At 35.3% G+C, this 19,659-nt stretch overlaps 1 protein-coding gene across 3 annotated transcripts in view; it reads right to left on the bottom strand.

The window, feature by feature from the left end:
• Positions 1 to 19,659, bottom strand: part of LRRC7 (leucine rich repeat containing 7) — a 385,857-nt gene that overhangs the window by 88,669 nt on the left and 277,529 nt on the right. For all 3 annotated transcript variants that reach the window (XM_055339299.1, XM_055339300.1, XM_055339301.1), the window contains exons 11-16: positions 14,341 to 14,470; positions 13,219 to 13,334; positions 8,690 to 8,759; positions 6,603 to 6,702; positions 4,042 to 4,166; positions 1,780 to 2,028 (exon numbers count right to left, since the gene is read on the bottom strand). In XM_055339299.1, the coding sequence (XP_055195274.1) occupies positions 1,780 to 2,028; positions 4,042 to 4,166; positions 6,603 to 6,702; positions 8,690 to 8,759; positions 13,219 to 13,334; positions 14,341 to 14,470 (790 nt within the window). The remainder of the gene's footprint in view (positions 1 to 1,779; positions 2,029 to 4,041; positions 4,167 to 6,602; positions 6,703 to 8,689; positions 8,760 to 13,218; positions 13,335 to 14,340; positions 14,471 to 19,659) is intronic.

The following is a 19,659-nucleotide window of genomic DNA, read 5'->3' as shown; positions in this document are numbered from 1 at the left end:
TCAGACAGTGTAAGTTCCTTGCCCAAAAGCCATACAGCTATAGGTAGCAATGTCCAAATTCAAACTCAGGTCTTTCACTCCAAGGATTATGCTACAGAAGTGTTACTTGGCTCAGGGCTATTCTCTGTTATAAGTAAAGCACATATTTGTACAAACTTGTGGAAGAAATAGTGTGTGCAAATCTAAAATGTAAATTTTATTGAGTTAAATAAGATAATTTCAATTTTTTAAAACATAAAGCTAATTTTATAATTTCTTTTAAAATGAAAATATAATAGTTTATAATTATTATGCTTATAAGCTCTGTAAAAGCATATTTTATACCCTTTTACAGATTGTTGTGCCTACACCTCCTACTTTTTAACTCATGTGCAGTGCTTCAGAAATGAGTAAACATGATCATAAACACAATGTGATCAATAGTTCCGTAATGCCCAAATAAAAAGTTTCTTTATATTTCTTAATACATAGGCTAGAAATACTCCCTCATTCTAATATGAGATGGAGAAATATGTAAATTCATTTATGATATAAATAGGTGGGAAAAAATCGTCAATTGTTTTTACCAAAATGTTGTGTATATCACTCACCATAAAGTATTTGTTCATTTTACATATACATTTTATTAAAATGCAAGATTTTCACTGTAATGTTACTTCATTTTAATTTTAGAAAAATAGAAATGTTTCACAACATTCCATATATCTCAGATCTAAAAAAAAAAGTGCAGTAAATGCAAATAGCAGCTGCAAGATGTTGGAGACTCTCAAAAGTTTAGCAATGGAAGAAAGAATTCATATTAATAGCTAGGGCATTTAGAGATGGTATCTTGAATTCTCAAAGAACTGTGGTTTTCTTATATAATGATAAAATTCTAATTTGGTTTGACTGTAAATTCCAGTAAGAGAAGTAACAGTTAATGATTTGATTACTGATCATTAAATATCTTATTCTGGGAATTAATCAGAACCTTTTACACAGAAAGGAAACTTACAGGAGTTTGTTAGGATTCTCAGCTGGCCTTATATTGCAGAAAGAATATAAGACACAGAATAAGAATCTAGTTCATTACATATGGATGGTAAGGCTTACTAAAACTGTAGTGTCCTTTCACAACCCATTAAGATATATTTTTTTTTTCACTGAACTTTTAAATACCCAACCCACTGAGATAAGGAAGCCCTATTTTGCCACAACTCCCAAACCAATCTTCTCTTACAGGAATTCTCATCATCTGTGCCTTCAAATTAGAGGGAAATTGATGCTTTTCAACAGATGCCCATCTTTGTGCTCAAAGTCCACTCTCAACAAATATCAATTCAAATCTCATGCTATTTATTTTAAGAATCAGGTTTTTGTTACTTAATCTCCCTCTGAATTGATATACAAAGATGTGTGTACGTGTGGGGGCAATTTGGATTTTATCAATAGTGTCATCAACATTCTGCCCAACTATTGGTATTCCCACACTTTAAAGAAAAAAAATCTTTAAAAATAAAAGCATAAATAAAAACGAAGCACCCAATTCAAAAATCATGCCATATATCCCACCATTAGGCACCTTATTATTGATGTTCCCTCCCCTCTGACTTGGTTCTCTCCACCCCATTGCCAATGTCAAAGAATAAAACCGTAAATTGAGATCAAACACTGGCAATTGGATGGTTTCTATAGGATCAACGTTTCTTACCCCAAATCATGCAGAACATACCCCATAAAACACTGTTCCAAGGTTGCCTCTACATGGGGGATTCTCCTACCCCAAACACCTAGGCCTACCTGTCTGCCACTTAGAGAGGGAAGAGTGGTGGATTGTGCTGCAACTGGCAATGGAGTACACATGCTCCTTTCCTGCTGGAGGCCACTTATACAACCCCATGCCAGCTGTGGGTCATTCTGGGGGACGGGCATATCTTGGATCTGCTGATCACACCTGGCCCATGGTGTGCAGCAATCGCCAGACAGTCTGGCAGGTTGGAGAGTAATCCCACGCTGGCCCCTTTCCCAGGGGGCTTGGCAGGAGTGATCCTGTGGGAGAAGGAATCTCCATTTTCTGGGAGAAAGAGGAGCACTGTAGCAATACTTTCACTTTATCATTTTTCTACTCTTGATTTTTTTTTTCACTCTGGGTAATGCATTTAAAACAACCATCAGAAAATTAGTTTGAACTCTCTCTGATAAAACAGTACCGATATCAATATGAAGCTAATGGGTCGCAATTTCTTCACACAAGGCAGCATTCGTACTGCACTACACACTCTAAGTAGGGCATTATACTCTAGTCCATTTGGAAGTTGATGGCATAGGTCAGTGGTTCCTTTCTAAATTTTATGTAAATGAAAGGTAAAATGGTGCTAAATTTAATGTATATGTAATGAACCAGCAAAGTGCGATTAATTTAGTGTAAGATTGCTGTTTATTCCATTCATCATACTTCCATGATGATTTATTTAGAAGTTTGTTTGTGTTCTAATTTGTCCAATAGCCAGTGGCATTGGAGATATTCAAATTAGTCAAAACCAAGTGTTTGAGATTTTTGAAACACATTCTTTCACCAAAATATAAGTAAATCAAATATAAATAAGCATAAAGAAAATGTAATCTAAAGTATAATGGACCTACTCTGATTATAAACAAACCCGACCACATAACACACAAACAGGGCTTCTAAATAATAATTTCCATTTACCATATTTTATGTTTTCATTGACACATATACCAGCGTATATTAAGTGTACTATTTTCTTATTGGATCCTTAGAGTATGGATTTTTAAGAGTAAGTATGTAGTTTTTGACATTCAGTGAAGTAAAAGAATGAATCAGAGGTCCAGTATAGAATGCATCATCCATTGGTTCTAGATTTAACATATGAAATCTTAAAAGAAGAACTGAAATGTTGTAAGGGTCTTCATTTTTAGTTTGGCATTGCTTTTCCTATGAATTCACAAGCTAAAAAAAAAAATGTTTCTTTGGTTATTAGGTAGCACTAACCAAGCATCCAGAAACATTTTTTTAAACCCAAATCTTTAACAAAAGCATCATTTTGATTTGGGAATTCATTTTGGATTTTCCACAATGATGTGGAGGTAGGCCTTGTCAATTACCTTACTGTCTAAATCTAGTAAGGTTCCAGGGTGTGTTGATTTAAGAAAAAAGTTTAGAAAATGTGGGAATGAGGGGACAGAAAAGAACACATTACACAATCTAGATCTATTAATAGGATGCACATACAATCACTTAGGCAATTAGTCACTCAGAGCGAGAACTGTTAGTATCCATGACGGCAGAAGTACACAAATAATACTAGACAAAATTAGTTGGAGATTCAAGATGTTGACAGGATGATAATAGGAAGATCTGAGGTTGATAAAATCTGTTCTGACATTTCAAATCTAAATAATGAAAAAAATATAGATTTTAAAACTCACCTTGTTACTTGACTTAGATTAGTTCCAATAAAGGATTTAAAAAAATATATATTCGAGGTGAAAAAATTGAGGATCACCTGCTACTAGGCACTTGCCTCCTTTAAAACTTGTTTTCTCACTTAAGAAAACTCATAAATTCTTCTTGGATACGCTAGAGACATAAAATCTTTCAGAGATTTTAAAGCCAATATAATATACTAATCCACTGGCTCTCCTATGAATGTACACTTTGGTCTCATAGGGTCTGTAATGGTGCCTTGCTTAGTGATTAAAAGAAAACCGCGTCAGCGTTTCAAGAATATAATCATAAGATGCTTAGATGTGTTTGTCTTGGCTCTCTCTCACCTTGAATCTCCTTCACGTTGTTACTCTGTAAGATGGGGTGGTGGATCAAATTTGCTCAGTCAGAATTGGGACCTGAGTCTCATTCTGAAGCACACAATGCTTCTCAAATTATCATCCTGCTATAATGAAAGGTACCACCAGGAGATGGGAAGATGTGTTTGACCTTCAAGCACAGGTCACTCAATTTGTCCCAAAGTCTATTTTAATAATAACAATGGACAAACAAAAGTAATGAGAAGAAAGAAGAAACAAAATGAAAAGTTTCACCTTAACTTTCCCAGCATTTTCGTCATCTTCCTTTTTTTCTTCAAATTCAAAGGCAACAGTCATGCGTTGTTGTCTCTGCTCTTCCCACAGTGTAGGGTTAAAGCTGTCACTGTCTGACTGGAAATCTACAGTTAGATTCCAAAGTATTATTGCTTTTTTTTTTTACATGAAGTGTTATTAATAGAGCTTAGTACACTATGCAAAAAATGGCAATAGGTACTACAAACAAGCACAAAAATAAAAAAAAGGGGGGGGGGCAATAAAGAGAAAGAAAGAAGGAAATAAAGAAAAAGAAGAAAAGAAAGAGAGGGAATAAAATTCCCTTGATATTTGTTACATGGTTTTTTACACCTTAAGTCAAATTCAGCTTTCCTAAGTACATATTAATTATATATTGGGATTACAAAGTTTCCTAGTGCGGAGAATGGGCTCTCCAAAGGATGATAATGATATAATAATAATAATAATAATAATAATAATAATAATAATAAAGAGAGCTGACCTATACATTTTAAAATATGATCTTTTTAAATCTTCACACTAGGACACCAGTGGTAGTACTAATACATCCTCAGTTTGTTAGCGAGAAAAATACAGCTGAGTTTTAAGAGATTTGCTCCAAGTTCTCTGGGCCAATGCAGGATTCTATCCCATGTCTGTGTGATTACAGAGCCCATATGCATATTTGTAGCCACTAGACTCTATCAGGATTTTATAAAAGATACTACATAACATTGTTTTTTTTCAGTAAAACGTATAAGATTGCAAGCTTTTCTTTTTGGTGTATGTGGTTGGGGAGTAATGGAGGCGGGCTTGTTTTTAGGTGAACATATCGAAATCTAGTCTTTAATATTACTGTCTTAAAACTAGTCTAAATATGTCTCAAATTAACAGGGAAAATAAGTGGCTTATAAATCTTTAATTTATATTGAAGTGTACACTAATAGTAATATCTTCCTTGCCAATATTAAATGTGAAGATCTCATGAAAATGCAAGACAAGTACTTAGTTTGGGCTAAATTCTTTCCCAAAAGATGACCTTTATCATAAACCTCCTTGTTTGTTGCAAAGGATTCTGGAAATTCATTTATTATACTTCTGCTTGAAAAGCCAAAGGGTGACTTGCTTAAAGTTCAAGAGAATTTTCCTATTACCAACTCTCCTTTCCTCAAAGGAAAACAGAACAAAACAAACCCAGGCTAATTCCTTAATATCACACCTTGCTTAACTAGATTGACTTCATTCACTCCCTGCAATAAATGAGGGATTTAATATGCAAGGCCATATTTCAGAAGTGATCAGCAAATCTGAGACTCTTTTCACTTTTCCATGAATTTTTTGGAACGAAATATTTTGACAACCTAAGGATACTAATATGAAAACATAAGTTGCACGAAGAAAAACAATTCTTACTCTGTTTTTCTTATAGCATATGTAAACATGGTGACTTTTCTTGCATAAAATCCAAAGACCAATTTTACTTAAGTCTGAAAAAAATGGAAACAATTTTTCCTTTTCCTACTTTTGTAAGTCAAAATTTGAATAAAAATATTCTAAAGTATCCCCAAATAATTCACTTACGTTTATAAGTCAAAGACTAAGGACATTTATTATCCCTGAATCTATAAACAAATAGTTTCTTTTAAAAGTTGTTCTCATGCAAGTGGATTGGGTGGATTTAATCCATGGGTGGATTAAAGTGGGTTTACTCTTCTAAGAATTGTCAATACTGTAAGACTGTAGAAAATACGTGTGGCAGCCTGTCCTGGGTCGGGCTAAGGAGCTTAGGCAGAGTTCCAAATGGTAAAGGACAAACCTCCTGTAAAAATTTTACGAAATTTGTCATCATAAAGGATAGAAGGTTTAATTTTAAAAAAGGTTTAGGTTTTCAACAAGTATTCCTATCATCGCTACGGACATCATTTAGAGAAACTTAACTTGAAAGGGAAAGAATGATCATTATTTTCAAGTCATCTCTTTATGGTTGACTTAACATGAAATAATGTGGGGCCCGGGATCACTGGACTAAATGTTTAAACTGTGTTCATGAAATTGGTGAACACAGAAAATAAAACAGTTTGTTGAAACTGCCTTAAGATCAGACCCTTCTTAGCTCATGTCACTTAGCTGGATCCTATGTTTTGCAATCCACCAAGAGAAGCTGTTCCTAAAAATCAACATTTTCATATATGAAGAGGGAGAGTTATGTTTTTGGAATTTTATTTAAAATACTATAGTTTACATTGATTTTATATCCTGAAACTTTACTGATTTATCAGTTCTAGCAGGGTTTTTTTGTTTGTTTGTTTTGTTTTTGTTTTTTTTGGTGGAGTCTTTCAAGTTTTCTGTATAGACTATCGTGTCATCTGCAAATAGTCAAAGCTTGACTTGATGATGAGATTCATGCTTAGGGTGAACCCCAGGATGATTCATATGTGTCATGTAATTATCTTTATAGGCATACCCAATGGGCCAGGATTCCTGGCTGGAGATCAGAATAAAATTAATCCCTTTTATCCATAATCATATAAGCATAGGAGAAATTTTTACTGACAATTTACCTTCATCACCACGAGGTTGCTGGGGAAACATATAGTTAGTCAATACTCTTTGCTTTGTTTCTGGATGGGCTTCAGTTTGTAAAGGGATAAGGGCTTTGGACTAGAAGCAAAGAACATATGAATTAGATTAATAAGATAGCAAATATGAAGGATGTTACATTTATTTAAGATAATGGTCAATAGTCTCGCCTCATTGAGCTGAATGAACAATTAAAAAAAGGAAAGGAAAAAAAAGTCATGAAATAAGAAAGCTAAGAACTAAGGCTATTGCTGAGGAATATTCTCAAATCCTAAGGTCTTCAAGCTGAGAGTCTCTTTTTCTCTAGTATATTCTTTTACAAAACCAATTCGTCTTCACTGGCAATGTTAGTTTTAATCTTAAAGAGACCAAGATGTCTTAAATCATTTCAACTAAGTAAGCTTGTGGTGTGCTTCTATATGCTCATTCATTTTCACAAATTGCTGCCCTTTAAAAAGACAGATGGAAATTGCTATCAAATTCACGCTATTACAAGGTCATCTATGAGTTTAATTAGGTTGAAACATAAGCATTTTTTTAAGAGATATTCTTGTAACCAAAGACAGAGTCTACCTAAAAATTAACAGCTGTACTTTTTGTATCTGCTAGGTCAACAATACATTTCTTATGGGTGGTAACATTTCATTCTTTATTATTAATTTGATTTTAGAAATACTATTTCTTAAGGGTGTTTTAGAACTCTGATATTATATACTATACATATAAGTATGCTATATATATATATATGTATATGTATACTAGAAATGATGATCTCTAATGTTTAAAAAAATCCTCCTATTTGATGACATTTATTAATAGGAGTGAAGCACAAAGGGGATTTGGGATACCAACCTGTTTCATGAAACTGAGTCAGAAACACATTAAATCACTGTTCTAAATAAAAGTTAAATGATGCAGTTACTGTTCAGTTCATTCTCTCACAAGAATAATAAATCATGATATTAGGGGATTTTTTTTTCCCAATGCAAGACTGCAGGATCGACTGCTCATTAGTATAGCTCACACTGAATCCAGAAATGATTTATTTATAATGATATATTAATGCCTTGAAAAATCTATAGTTCATTGATAAGGTTTGAATTTGAGTGACAATCTAATTTTTTTTACTCAGCAGATGGGAGCAAGTGTTCTAACGAATGTCGGAACACAAAAATTCTAGCACTTATATTTTACATTTTGTAGAGATTTACTTTATTTATTCACAAAAGTAGTCCAATACCTAGAATTCTGAACAAAAGCAGCAGTAATGCTGCTTTTATGCTCAGGAAATCATGATAAGAAGCTAAATTCAAGATGACTTGTTTTCATTTGGCTATTCGTATTTGGGGATAGATATTTCAAAATTTTAGGATTACAAGAAAAAAGTAAAAACGACTTATAAACTATGTCAAAATAGTTTATGACCATTTTTTTCCTTGTGGCAAATCAGATGTCTTCAACTGTTTCTTGTTATTTTCCAGTTATTCAAGTTCTTTGCTAACACTCAATTACTGGTTCAATTACAATCTACTTTTGTGAGTATAAAAAATAATATCAAACCAATTTCACAGAAAGTACTGGTAACAGTTGCAAAACGCATCTGAAAACTTCTTGTATAAAATTTTAGAATTAAGTTGATTATAATTAAAAGTATGAGAAAAAGAGGAACATGTAGGATAATAATTCTCTCTGTGGGGACTGTGGGAATGATTTCTTATTCTTTAACTTCAGAGATATAATTAAAGAACTCTCCCTAAGGACATATATATGTACTACTTGGAAGTAAAAAGGTGTGAAAACGATCATTTTGTGTGTGAGATCTCTGAGAATGAAGCAGATGCTAAATCAAAGTATTTAAAGAGGGTGGGGATTATCCTGCTGTATTGTCTGTAGCAATGAAATATGTGCTCGAATTGCTACCTTTACCAAAATCTCTCTTCTGGAAGATAAAGAATCTATATTTTGCAGTAATTGTCAAGGGCATCTTTTGGGAATGAGTTAGTAATTCAAAGTTTCAATTACAGTTCATCTTAATACACAAAAGAAACCCGGTAATAAAAGTTTTTACCTGATTGTCAGAAAGCCATAAAGCTGCAAGCTCTTTAAGTTTGGTAAATGAGAATGGTAAATTCTTCAATCTGCAAAAACAAGAAAATTCTAATAGCATGGGTGAAGACGGATATAGTTCCTTTTTATTAAGAATCATTTAAAATACTGTAACTTTCATTTCATTCTTTTCTCCAATTCTTTCTCTTAAGCAGTCTGGATAATCTTTAAAAAGTAAAAAGCTCCTCTTTACAACCCTTCAAATGCTTCCCACCATATCTAGGATAAAATCCAAAGTTGTTGACGTGATTTGTCAAGCCTTATAAGATCTGGCCCCCACGCCTCTCTAGAAACTTCTGCAAGTCTTTTCCTAACTCAGCCCCACCAGGGCCACCTGACAGGCCTTCTATCTACCCACTGTGTGGATTAGCCAAACTATTCACTCTGGAATATTCTTTCCTCCCGACTTTACTTCACTAAATCCCACATGTCTTTTGGCTCTCATCTTAAAAGCCATTTTCTCAAAGAGGCTTTTCCTGACTCTTCATTTAAATTACTCTCCCCAATAGTCACAAAGCACCTTATAATTTCTTTGATGGAACATACCATAGTTTGTAGTTATATATTTATTTTTATGATTACTTTTCTACTGGCTGATTGCCCCAAAGAACTGTAGGCTTCATGATGGGATGGGGTCATGTTTGTTGTACTACTAAAGGTATTTACAGCTCCCAATGTTATATTGACTCCCAAATGTGTCCTTGTGTTCTCTCACCCTTTGCATGTCATGTAGTATGTGTTCCAAGAGGGAATCTTTAAAAATGCACTTTGAGGTATGTGAGGTTTGGCATCTGCTTTGGTATTCAGTCGAAATTATCTATTTATGGTTGGCTTCAGCCTTTGGAGGGCCAAGTTGTCAAATGCCTATTTCAACATACTATCTGATATCCCTGAAATTGTGCATGATGAATGAATTGTGATTATATAGGTTACCATCATAGCTACTCAGCCAAGTGGTGATATAATCAAGCCATGCAGATGGATTTATTGTCAATTTCTGTGTATTCTTTTTTGAAAACAGACACACATTTTAGATAGAACCTGGAATAAAAATTCCCTTAAGTCTTTAATATGTTGGAATTCTTTCAGCCAATTGATGAGTATATGTTTTTTTGATAATGGAAATGGGAAATATTATAATAATTAATACAGATTATGGAAGTTGTTTATTTTATATGTAAAAGCAGTTAAACATTTTCAAAGAACTTAGTAAATATGAAAAGATATCAACAGCCAATACAAATATCAACAGTGTGCATTAGCCAGGTACCTTTAGGAAGACTATAATAACCTCTTTGAGTTCATAAATATTTATGAAACACAAATAAACATATAAAGAGTAACAGAATAATTTATATCATAATTCTCTTTTTATAGAATAATTGGTTATGTTAGTATTTATAACATAAACCAAATTACATAAAAACTGTCGGTAGTTTTTACTTATTTAATTTCAGTTAAGCCAGGAATTCTGAAGTAAGTATCGTGGGAAGAGTTTTTCACATCATATAGAGAATATCGATTTTGCCACATCAAAATTACATGAGGAGGAAATCTCCAGAATCATATATAATACTATGTATAATAAGTCATCAATTTAATTAAAAATGTAGAATATAAAGAAAGGAGCCTTTAGAGAAGGATGACTTACACGCCTTTCTCCTTGCTCCTTCTCTAACCTACATTGAAAGTAAGCCTCTATTTAATATCACACATGTGTAATAAGTTGACCCCAGGAGCAATCTTGCAGTTGACAGTGCAAAGGAATAATGGTTCCTCAATTAGAATATCAAACTTAAAAAAAAATCTATTATGAATATGAAATTGTGATAGTAAAAACATTCGGATAACATTTCAGATTTAACCTTTCATCCAGGCAGTTCTTTCTCTGATAGCAATGTTCAATTTTGGCCTCAGCTTTGGTGGAATATTGATTTTAACTGCAGTTTAAGATTCATTGATTCATTCATTAATTAAAAAATATTAATTTGGCTCTATACTATGTTCCAGTCACTGGACTAGGAGAAAAATTAAGCTAATATAACTGGCCTGACCAAATATTTTAAGTTCCTGATATTGTGAGATTCTCAGTGTCTTATACCTTTTGCCCTAGCATCTAGCTATATGTCTGTCCCATGGTAGTTACTGAAGTATCCTTTATTTCCTGAATAAATAACTTTCTTAGTAACCCTTCTACTTTCTTACACCAGACACAAAAATAAACTCAAAATGGATCAAAGACTTAAATGTGAGGCCTGAAATCAAACTCCTAGAAGAAAACAAGCAGTAAGTAATTTCCTTGACATTGGCCATAGAAATATCTTTCTCAATATGTCTCCTCAGGGCAGGGAAACAAAAGCAAAATTAAACTACTGGGACTACACCAAAATAAAAAACTTCTGCACAGTGAGTGAAATCATCGACAAAACAAAAATGTAACCTACTGAATAGAAGAACATATTTGCAAATCATATATCTCATAAGGAGTTAATACCCAAAATATATAAAGAACTTCTATAACTTAATATGAAAAAATAAGCCAATTAAAAATGAGCAGAGAATCTGAATAATCATTTTTTTCCCAAAGAGGACAATACAAATGGCCAACAGAAACATAAACAGATGCTCAATATCACTTATCAGGGAAATGCAAGTCAAAACCACAATGAGAAATACCTTATACCTGTCAGATATATATATCTGAGATCTTGCCATTTGCTAGGTCCCATGAGGTTATAGAGGGTATAATATTAAGTGATTATTTCACTTAACAGACAAAGACAAATACCACATGATTTCACACATATGTGGAATTTAAGAAACAAAACAGGCAAAGGGGGGAAAAACAAACAAACAAACAAACAAACAAACAAACAAAAAAAGACCTTTAAATACAGAGAACAAACTTGTGGCTTCCAGGCGAGAGGTGGGTGAGGGGATGGGTGCAATAGAGGAGATGAAGGGTACACTTATGGTGGTGAGCACCGAGTAATGTACGGAATTGCTGAATCCTTATATTGTATTTCTGACACTAATGTAACACTATATGTTAATTATACTTCCATAAAATAGTCAAAAATAAATTCATTTGTAATACTTCTAATAATGGGTCATTTTAAATATTTGATAGCATATTTTCTCTATCATAATGAAGATTATTAATGAACAAAAGTTGAGTTTACTAAGAATTTAAGAGCCTGCTCTAATGCATTATGAAAACCCCCCTCTAAGTTAAGGGTAGTGGAGCTCAATTCCATTGGGGACTGTAATGGGATTTATGAGAGAATCCATCCTCCTATGATATCTCCATGACCATATTTCCTAATCTTATTCAAAAGAATATACTTAGAACATTTTGAAAAGTGTTTTTGCTGTAAGTCAGGCACAACATTCAATGCATTTCCCTCATTTTCCTGTCTGGTAACCCAGTCAAGACAGAAGATGAGGTTGGTTTGTTGTACCAAGCTACGAAGCTTCCTCGTCATCTTGATTTTGAAAATGAAAACCCAAACTGTTTAATAAAATGTTTTATTCTCTTACATGGGAATCTTATTGAATTACTAAGTGAATAATTTTTGAAAAATCACATTATTATTATGATTTATCTTAAACAAACAAATGAGAACTAGTATACGTATCTTGACAGTTACTCATCTGAACATTCTTTATGGTTCCATAAAAGTCATCTTTGACAGTTTTGTTGCAGTCTCTTAGTTTCTTGTTCTATCATATGTCTGCCTGAAACTTATTAAAAATAGAGTTCATACATTCTATTCTATGATCACTTCGTCTACTTAGCAGTTATCTTTAGTCGGTATTTATTTTTATCCTTTTCTATCTGAGGACAATTGTGGTGGAAACACGGATGAATTCAGTTTCGCTTTTTCTTTTTGCCTATCCACCCTTATAATACCTTTGTCACAAGAAAGGGGACTTCTCTTTTCTTTCTTTTTTGGTTGTCCTCACAATAATGTATGAACTTTACAACTTTTGAGTATTAACTAATTGGCAATATTCTTACCAGCATTCTGGTGGTATTGACAATACACCCATTACCCAGTTAATTTACTAGAGACATAAATGTGTACATGAAAACATATGTGTGTATATATATATATGCATAGATACATACATACTCCTATACATGATTTTAATTAATACATTTTTGTAGCTTTTTATTATAGTTTTTCCAGGAATTCATAATATTATGCCTTTTGCACATAGGAAGGTTTTGGCATATAAATTTGGGTGTATAATTTTTATATAATTTAAACATACAACATCATATATGATCTGAATTTAATCAAATAAGAAAATTTAGAAATATCAATTTATAAGTAATTTAGCTTCTGCCATTTTCTCAATAAAACATGGATCTGCATTCTCTATACTTTATAAGACACAGAAAATGCCTCTAAAATCATTAACAAGAAATAATAATTTGCTTTCAGTAAATAACTAATAGGTGATCGTGAAATGTTGCAGAAATACCTGTTGTCACTCAAATTTAAGACTCTTAGTTTCTGCATCTGTCCAATCTCTTCAGGAAGAAATTCCAGTTTATTGGAACGTAGAGACATAACTGTTACATTCTTACAGCTTCCAATCTGTGGGTAACAAAAGAAAGTAAGTAAAGAAATACACTGTAAACTATTTTTAAATTGATTTTAAATATTAAAATAATTTATAGATTTCCTTATCACTTTTAGGACTCTTTTAGTATGTCTATTGCTTTATTTTTAAAAATATCTCTTTAAAATATATGTATATATTAAATATTCCTTAGATATTAAGGCAATATATATCTCATGTTCTTTTGCATATTAGGAAGAGTTTTTTTTATAATTTTATTATTAGAATGCCCATTAGCTTCACTGTTTTCATAAAGAACAATTGTTTTTGTCCATCCAAGTGAGTATTAATATATCTATGTTTCTAGTAGATCATACATACACAAAAGATAAAATATCATTGACATTTCCATGGCAAAGTTAGTTTTATTTCGTGTTACAATGATATTTGTCATTTATATTCATAACTTTTAGCTCTAAAATAATGACATATTGATTATTGTTCCTTCACTATGGAAGTGTTTAGTAGAAAACATTAAATTGAAAATATACTTCACACTTTTTTCTTGACATTAATAAATAAAAATCCCACTTAGAAATAAAAACTAACGGAACCTCTTGGTGATTTCTAAAATAAAAATAATATTATTATGCCACATGACACTTTAAAAAAAGTCATTTACATTAAAAATCTTCCACTTCAGAAATGGAAATGTAATTATCCCAGGATGTTATTCATTATTATTCTTAAAAACAAAATATTTAAATTAAATTATTTAAAATTGTATTCCTTATCATTGATTAACTTATAATATTTTATTACTTTCTTTGCAAGTAATGTTTTAGCCAAATGGATTTTCTAGGTCAAATGTAAGAACTTATTATTTATTTAAAATGAATAATTAACACATTCATACATAGATAATTCCTATACACTTTGATAGCTCAACTCATGGATATATGTTGCCACTGCACCCGTTAAGACTTGATCCCAAAACATATTCATTAAAAGTTAATTAACAGAAACAAGTTTATTCCTCACTTCTCTGGGTAATTCTGGAAGGAAATTCTCATCGACTGCTAATGTTCGAAGACTATGAAGGTAGCCAATAGTAGAAGGCAGAGACTCCAGTTCATTACAGCTACAGTCAAATTCTTCTAATAAAGATAAACTGAAAAGTTAAATACATTAGTTAGACATATCAAAAGGTAACATGGTTAAAGTGCTTTTAAAAAGCCACATATCCAAGTTCACTGAACAAAAAATGTTATTCATCTAGTGATGACAATAGTATCATATAAATTAATTTATCAGTTCACCCAAGTGGTTCAATACCATTTAATGAGTGGTTCAGTTTAGTGATATAAATATGGCTTATTTTTTTACCTTTCTAAATTCACCTGTCATTTAAGTGAGCCATGGAAAATGACAGAAAGTTTTGTTATTGTTTTTAAAGATTTTATTTGTTTATTCACGAGAGACACACACAGAGAGAGGCAGAGACACAGGCAGAGGGAGAAGCAGGCTCCTTGTGGGGAGCCCGATGCAGGAGTCGATCCCAGGACCCCGGGGTCACGCCCTGAGCCGAAGGCAGACGCTCAACCACTGAGCCCCCCAGGTGTCCTATTTGTTTGTTTTTTTATACAACTAAAGTGTTTTTTATAGCCTGATATTCATGATGCACATCCGTGGAGTGGAGGCATCTAACTGGCATGGCGGAAGCGTGTAGAGGGCAGGTCCACAAAAGGGAGGATAAAGGGGCAAAACATTAACAACAAATCAGTACTTAAATTTCAGGTATTTTACTAAGCATTTTAAAGACAAAAATAATCTTTACCTTATAATAACTCTCTAAGATAGTTATTATTTTAAAACCCATTTCACAGATAAGGAAATTGAGGCCTATAGAGGCTAAATAACCTGCCGGAGGCCACACAGAGCAGGAAGGCTGGGGCCCAAAATGCTCACTGCATGCCTCCACGGTGCTTCCTTGCCTCTCAGCCAGTGCACCTGTAGCAGAGGCTACGCACAGGGCTCATTTCAGCCTGCACATGCATTGGTGTTGGTTTACATAACACTTTATTTTTAGAGATTTATTTATTCGTTTGAGAGACAGAGAGAAAGAGAGAGGGAGAGAGGTGAGGAAGGGCAGAGGGAGAGGATCTCAAGCAGACTCTGCTGAGCGTGGAGCCCAACAGAGGACTCGAGTTCACCACCTGAGATTATGACCTGAGCTCGAACCAGGAGTCAGGCGCCTAATGGACTGAGCTGCCCAGGGAGTATTTCAAAAAGTGGTAAACTCTAATAATGACCCAGGGTTTGGGTGCCTCTTGAAAGAGGAGAATCTGGCAGTGCCGGGCTGGTGTCCTTGCAGGATGAGCAAGGGACACAGCACCCCGGCTGGCTGCCTGTTGGTCACCGGGCCCGCAGCTCCGCGCACAGCCAGTCTCAAGCCCAGAGCACACGACAGGAACTGCCTAAGTGCTCGTCCCCTTAGCGCCAGGGAACAGGACACTCCAGTGTGTGGTTCGCCGCAGCTGGGCAAGGGAGATGGCCTGTCCCTGAGGAGGTGCTCTCTGTGGTTCAGTTGTCCTCGGTGCTGTTGCTCAGATGATCACACTGTCACCGTCATTATTGTCATCACTGTAACCCGAGGGGGCCCCCACGTGTGAGGGTCCCACTGTTGTAAAGGGAGAGTGAATTAGGCTTAGTTGGAGCCAGAGTCATAGAACCAGCTTCTTTCTTCACGTCGTGGAGCCGGCTGGCTCGAGTGCGATTCCCTGCCAGCATCCAGTCAATGAGTAAGCCTAGACATGACGCACGTGGGGGCGAGGCCGGGGTGTGTGTGTGTGTGTGTGTGCCCAGCCCTGCCACTTACAAGATGTGTTGTCCCGGGCACTGAACCATGGAGCGACAGCCGTGCTCAGCCCCCAAGACTGATTGGGCCTACCTGCCAGCCAGGGGCACGGGCGGGGGAGAGTCACCGGGTAGCGCTGGGGAGCCGGGGCCCAGGGGAGCTTTAAGATGCTCATTAAAGGTTAAACATTTTGCATTACAGAGAGCGTGGAATGAGGTCACAGGTTTGTGTACAGTTAAACAAATCAGGTCCCATTAACCACGGGTCAGGAAAGAATAATCTGGTAGGTTGAGTCTGACAGTGGTTTGTGGTCCTTGACGGCTTCAGCAGGTTGGTGAAACACAACTTTCAGCTCGGAACAACTCGTGAGCAAATGCTGCTTAAGTGAACTTTTTTCCTTCTCTTTAGACAAGGCGTGTAACACTATCTGTGAGCCTTGGTTTCTTCACATTTGCCAAGAGGATGCTAATAATTCCTGCCTCGTGCAGTTGCTCTGAGAATCTTATGACATACTGTTAAGTAAAGAATTTAGCAAAGTATCCACCATAGAATACATGCTCTGGAAATATTTTCTTTTTATTTCTCTCTTTTTTTTTATCCAGGGTATTAGTGAACCCTGATAAATCCACTTCTAAATCCTTTGAGGCCCCATACACCAGGGTGGTTATGTGCATGGGTGTGTGTGTGTGTGCATGCACATGCGGGGGTCAGGGATCAATGCATGTGCAAAACCCCCAACAGTTTGCTTCCTAAAAAAAAAAAAAAGTCTGGCTCAGTGTCTTACATATATAATGTACTGAATAAATTTGGTAGAACTGAATAAGCCATCTGTCGATGGTTTAGTGTTATGTGCTCGGCGAGTGGTCGGTCATAAAAACACCAGAGACTATTAAAAATAGAAGTTTCAGAGGTAGAAGTCAAAGACTTAAACAGTTCAAAATATAATGAAAGTTTCTCATTTTTCCTTTCTTTTATAAAACCATTTTTTAAATAAAAACATGTCTTAAGGTTAGTCGTGAGTCAGAGTCAAGCAGCCCTTACTCTGCGTAGTTGTGATAAGAATAAATTTCAGTCATCGTGGTTTCACTAAATAACGTTATTCCCCCATCAACAAGGCTCGGACCTCAGTATATTAACTGTGAGTAGCCGCATGAAATGCCAACTCTTCTCTTTCCTCTCGGGCCCACAAGTCATAATGTAAATAGCAGATGCGCATCATGGTCAGTGACCGGCCACATCACTGCCGTAAAGTCTGCCGGCGATCGTCCCTAGACACCTGTCATTCGGTTCCCACCACAAATGGCACATCGTGCCGTGCTTTACGTCCCTGTCAATCGGTAGGGAGATGCTACGGGTACAGTACTGTGAGATGTATGGCATATCACTGTTGGAGAATGCTCTTGGTCTCCGTAGTGCTCTTGGTGATTTAAGTGAAAACTTGCTTTTTCTCACCGAGAGCAACTTCATTACCCCTGCCAACGGACCAAGGAGTTATTTCAACTCTGAAAGCCCATCCTACACAGGCTCTGAGTAGGCTGTCAGTGCTACAACTGGAGATCATACAGCTTCTGAGCTGAGTTTTGGAGGAAATATGACCTGAAGCACACAAACGAAAATATGTAAGCGTCCTGGCAGGAAGTCACGGCAAGTAGCATGCGTGCATTACAGCAGAAATCCTGACCACACTGTGCAGACAACTTTGCAGGGCGTGAGGAGACATAACTGGAGTTCTAGAAGACATAAGGACGGTGGGGATTTGCCTGCCCCTATTCAAAGGACTGACTGTACCTTCGCTGCCAGGGGAGCTAAGGGGCAAGCCCGTTGACATAAATGAGGCAAGTGGTTGTAACAAAAAGGATGACGAGGTCCTAGAGGAAGTGACGCTGGTAATACACTTCCCAGGACTCTCAGAGATATTTCAGGTCATCAAAAGCGCAAAGGACAGAAGTTTAGAAGCCGATTCCACCTTAAAAAGGCAATTCACCAACACATAGAAAAGACGTTTACTCCGAATTGTAATTTACGTGGTGAAAAGAAGGCGAGTGCTGTTCAAACCGATCTTGATAACTTGTTTACAAAAGACCCCACTTTAATTCTTGATGTCCCCATTGTTTTCAAAGATGGTGAACTAGAGGAATATTAATCTTACTATTTTTCCATTTCCCTGTACGCTTATAACCAACCATAATAGTATTTACTGTTTTAAAGAAGGTTTTAAAGACCTTCAGGGAGAACTATTATAGTTTTCCTTCACTGGTTATGAAGACTGTTGCATGGTCTTGGCTTGCATGGTTGTTTTCAGAGTCCTCCCCTACTGTGCAAGGTGAGAACTTCCTGCATTGAAAAGATAACGTTTTGATGCTATACTGAATTAATAATTTATAGTCTGGAAGAATCTTGCATCTCTGGGTTGTAGAGACAGCGATTAGATGCAAAACACACACTCTTCAATAATCTCTGAAATTCAAAAGATTTAAACTCATAACATTCCAGCTGACTTTGTTGATGGCTATCTTGTTAGAAATAACTGAAGGTATTTTAATACAGGATCCTCTATGAAAAGTTATATCACATTTGCTCAGATTATCACTGGCTTTCAAAAGATAATCAAAATAAGTGAAATCGGTCACCAGCGAAAGACAAATACTGTATGATCTCCTATGTGGAAAAGTTAAAACAACGAATTTGAGCTCATAGATACAGAGAACAGATTGGTGATTGCTAGAAGCGGGGGTAGGGCACAGGAGAAATAGATGAATGTGGTCGAGAGGTACAAACTTCTAGTTATACAACAAGTAAATAAAGCCAGTCATAAAATAAATAAGCCATGTGGATATAACGTGCACTATGGCAGTGACTACATGTAATAACACCGTATTGCATGTGTTAAGGTTGTTAAAAAGAATAGATCTTAAAAGCTCTCATCATAAGAAAAAAAAACTTTTTTTGTAACTATGGATGGTGATAAATGTTAACTAGACTATCGTGGCGATCATTTCATAGTATAAACAAATGTTGAATCATTATGGTGTACCCCTGAAACTAATATGACGTTGTATCAGTTGTATCTTAATAAAAATATATTCATTATACTTTTCTGCAAAAAAAAAAAAAGACCTGAAGTTGCCCCACTTTTTTGAATTGCTCTCTGTAGTCTATAATTGTACACATTAAAAGGAAAAACAAACTACAAAGAAGGTGTAAGGTATGTGAGAGCAGTGCTTTCCAAACCTCACAGTGCCTATGAATCACCAGAACTTACTAAAATGCAGATTCAGGTTCAGCGGTTGGGGGTTGGGGTGGGTCTAGATCCTGCATTTGTAATACGTTCATCGTTCATCGGTGACGTAAATGTGCTGGTCCTAGGACCACACGCTGAGTTAGCAGGGAGGCTTTAAATAAAGCTCTTGCAAATATTCCAAGAGTAGCATTCCAGCACACACACACACACACACACACACACACACAGAATGGACATGCTCATAAAAGCTAAAATCTATATG

Source organism: Nyctereutes procyonoides, unplaced genomic scaffold, assembly GCF_905146905.1.
Source record: "Nyctereutes procyonoides isolate TBG_1078 unplaced genomic scaffold, NYPRO_anot_genome, whole genome shotgun sequence".
Lineage (NCBI taxonomy): Eukaryota > Metazoa > Chordata > Mammalia > Carnivora > Canidae > Nyctereutes > Nyctereutes procyonoides.
The sequence above is the reverse complement of the archived record's forward strand: the minus strand, read 5'-3'. Positions and strand labels throughout refer to the sequence as shown.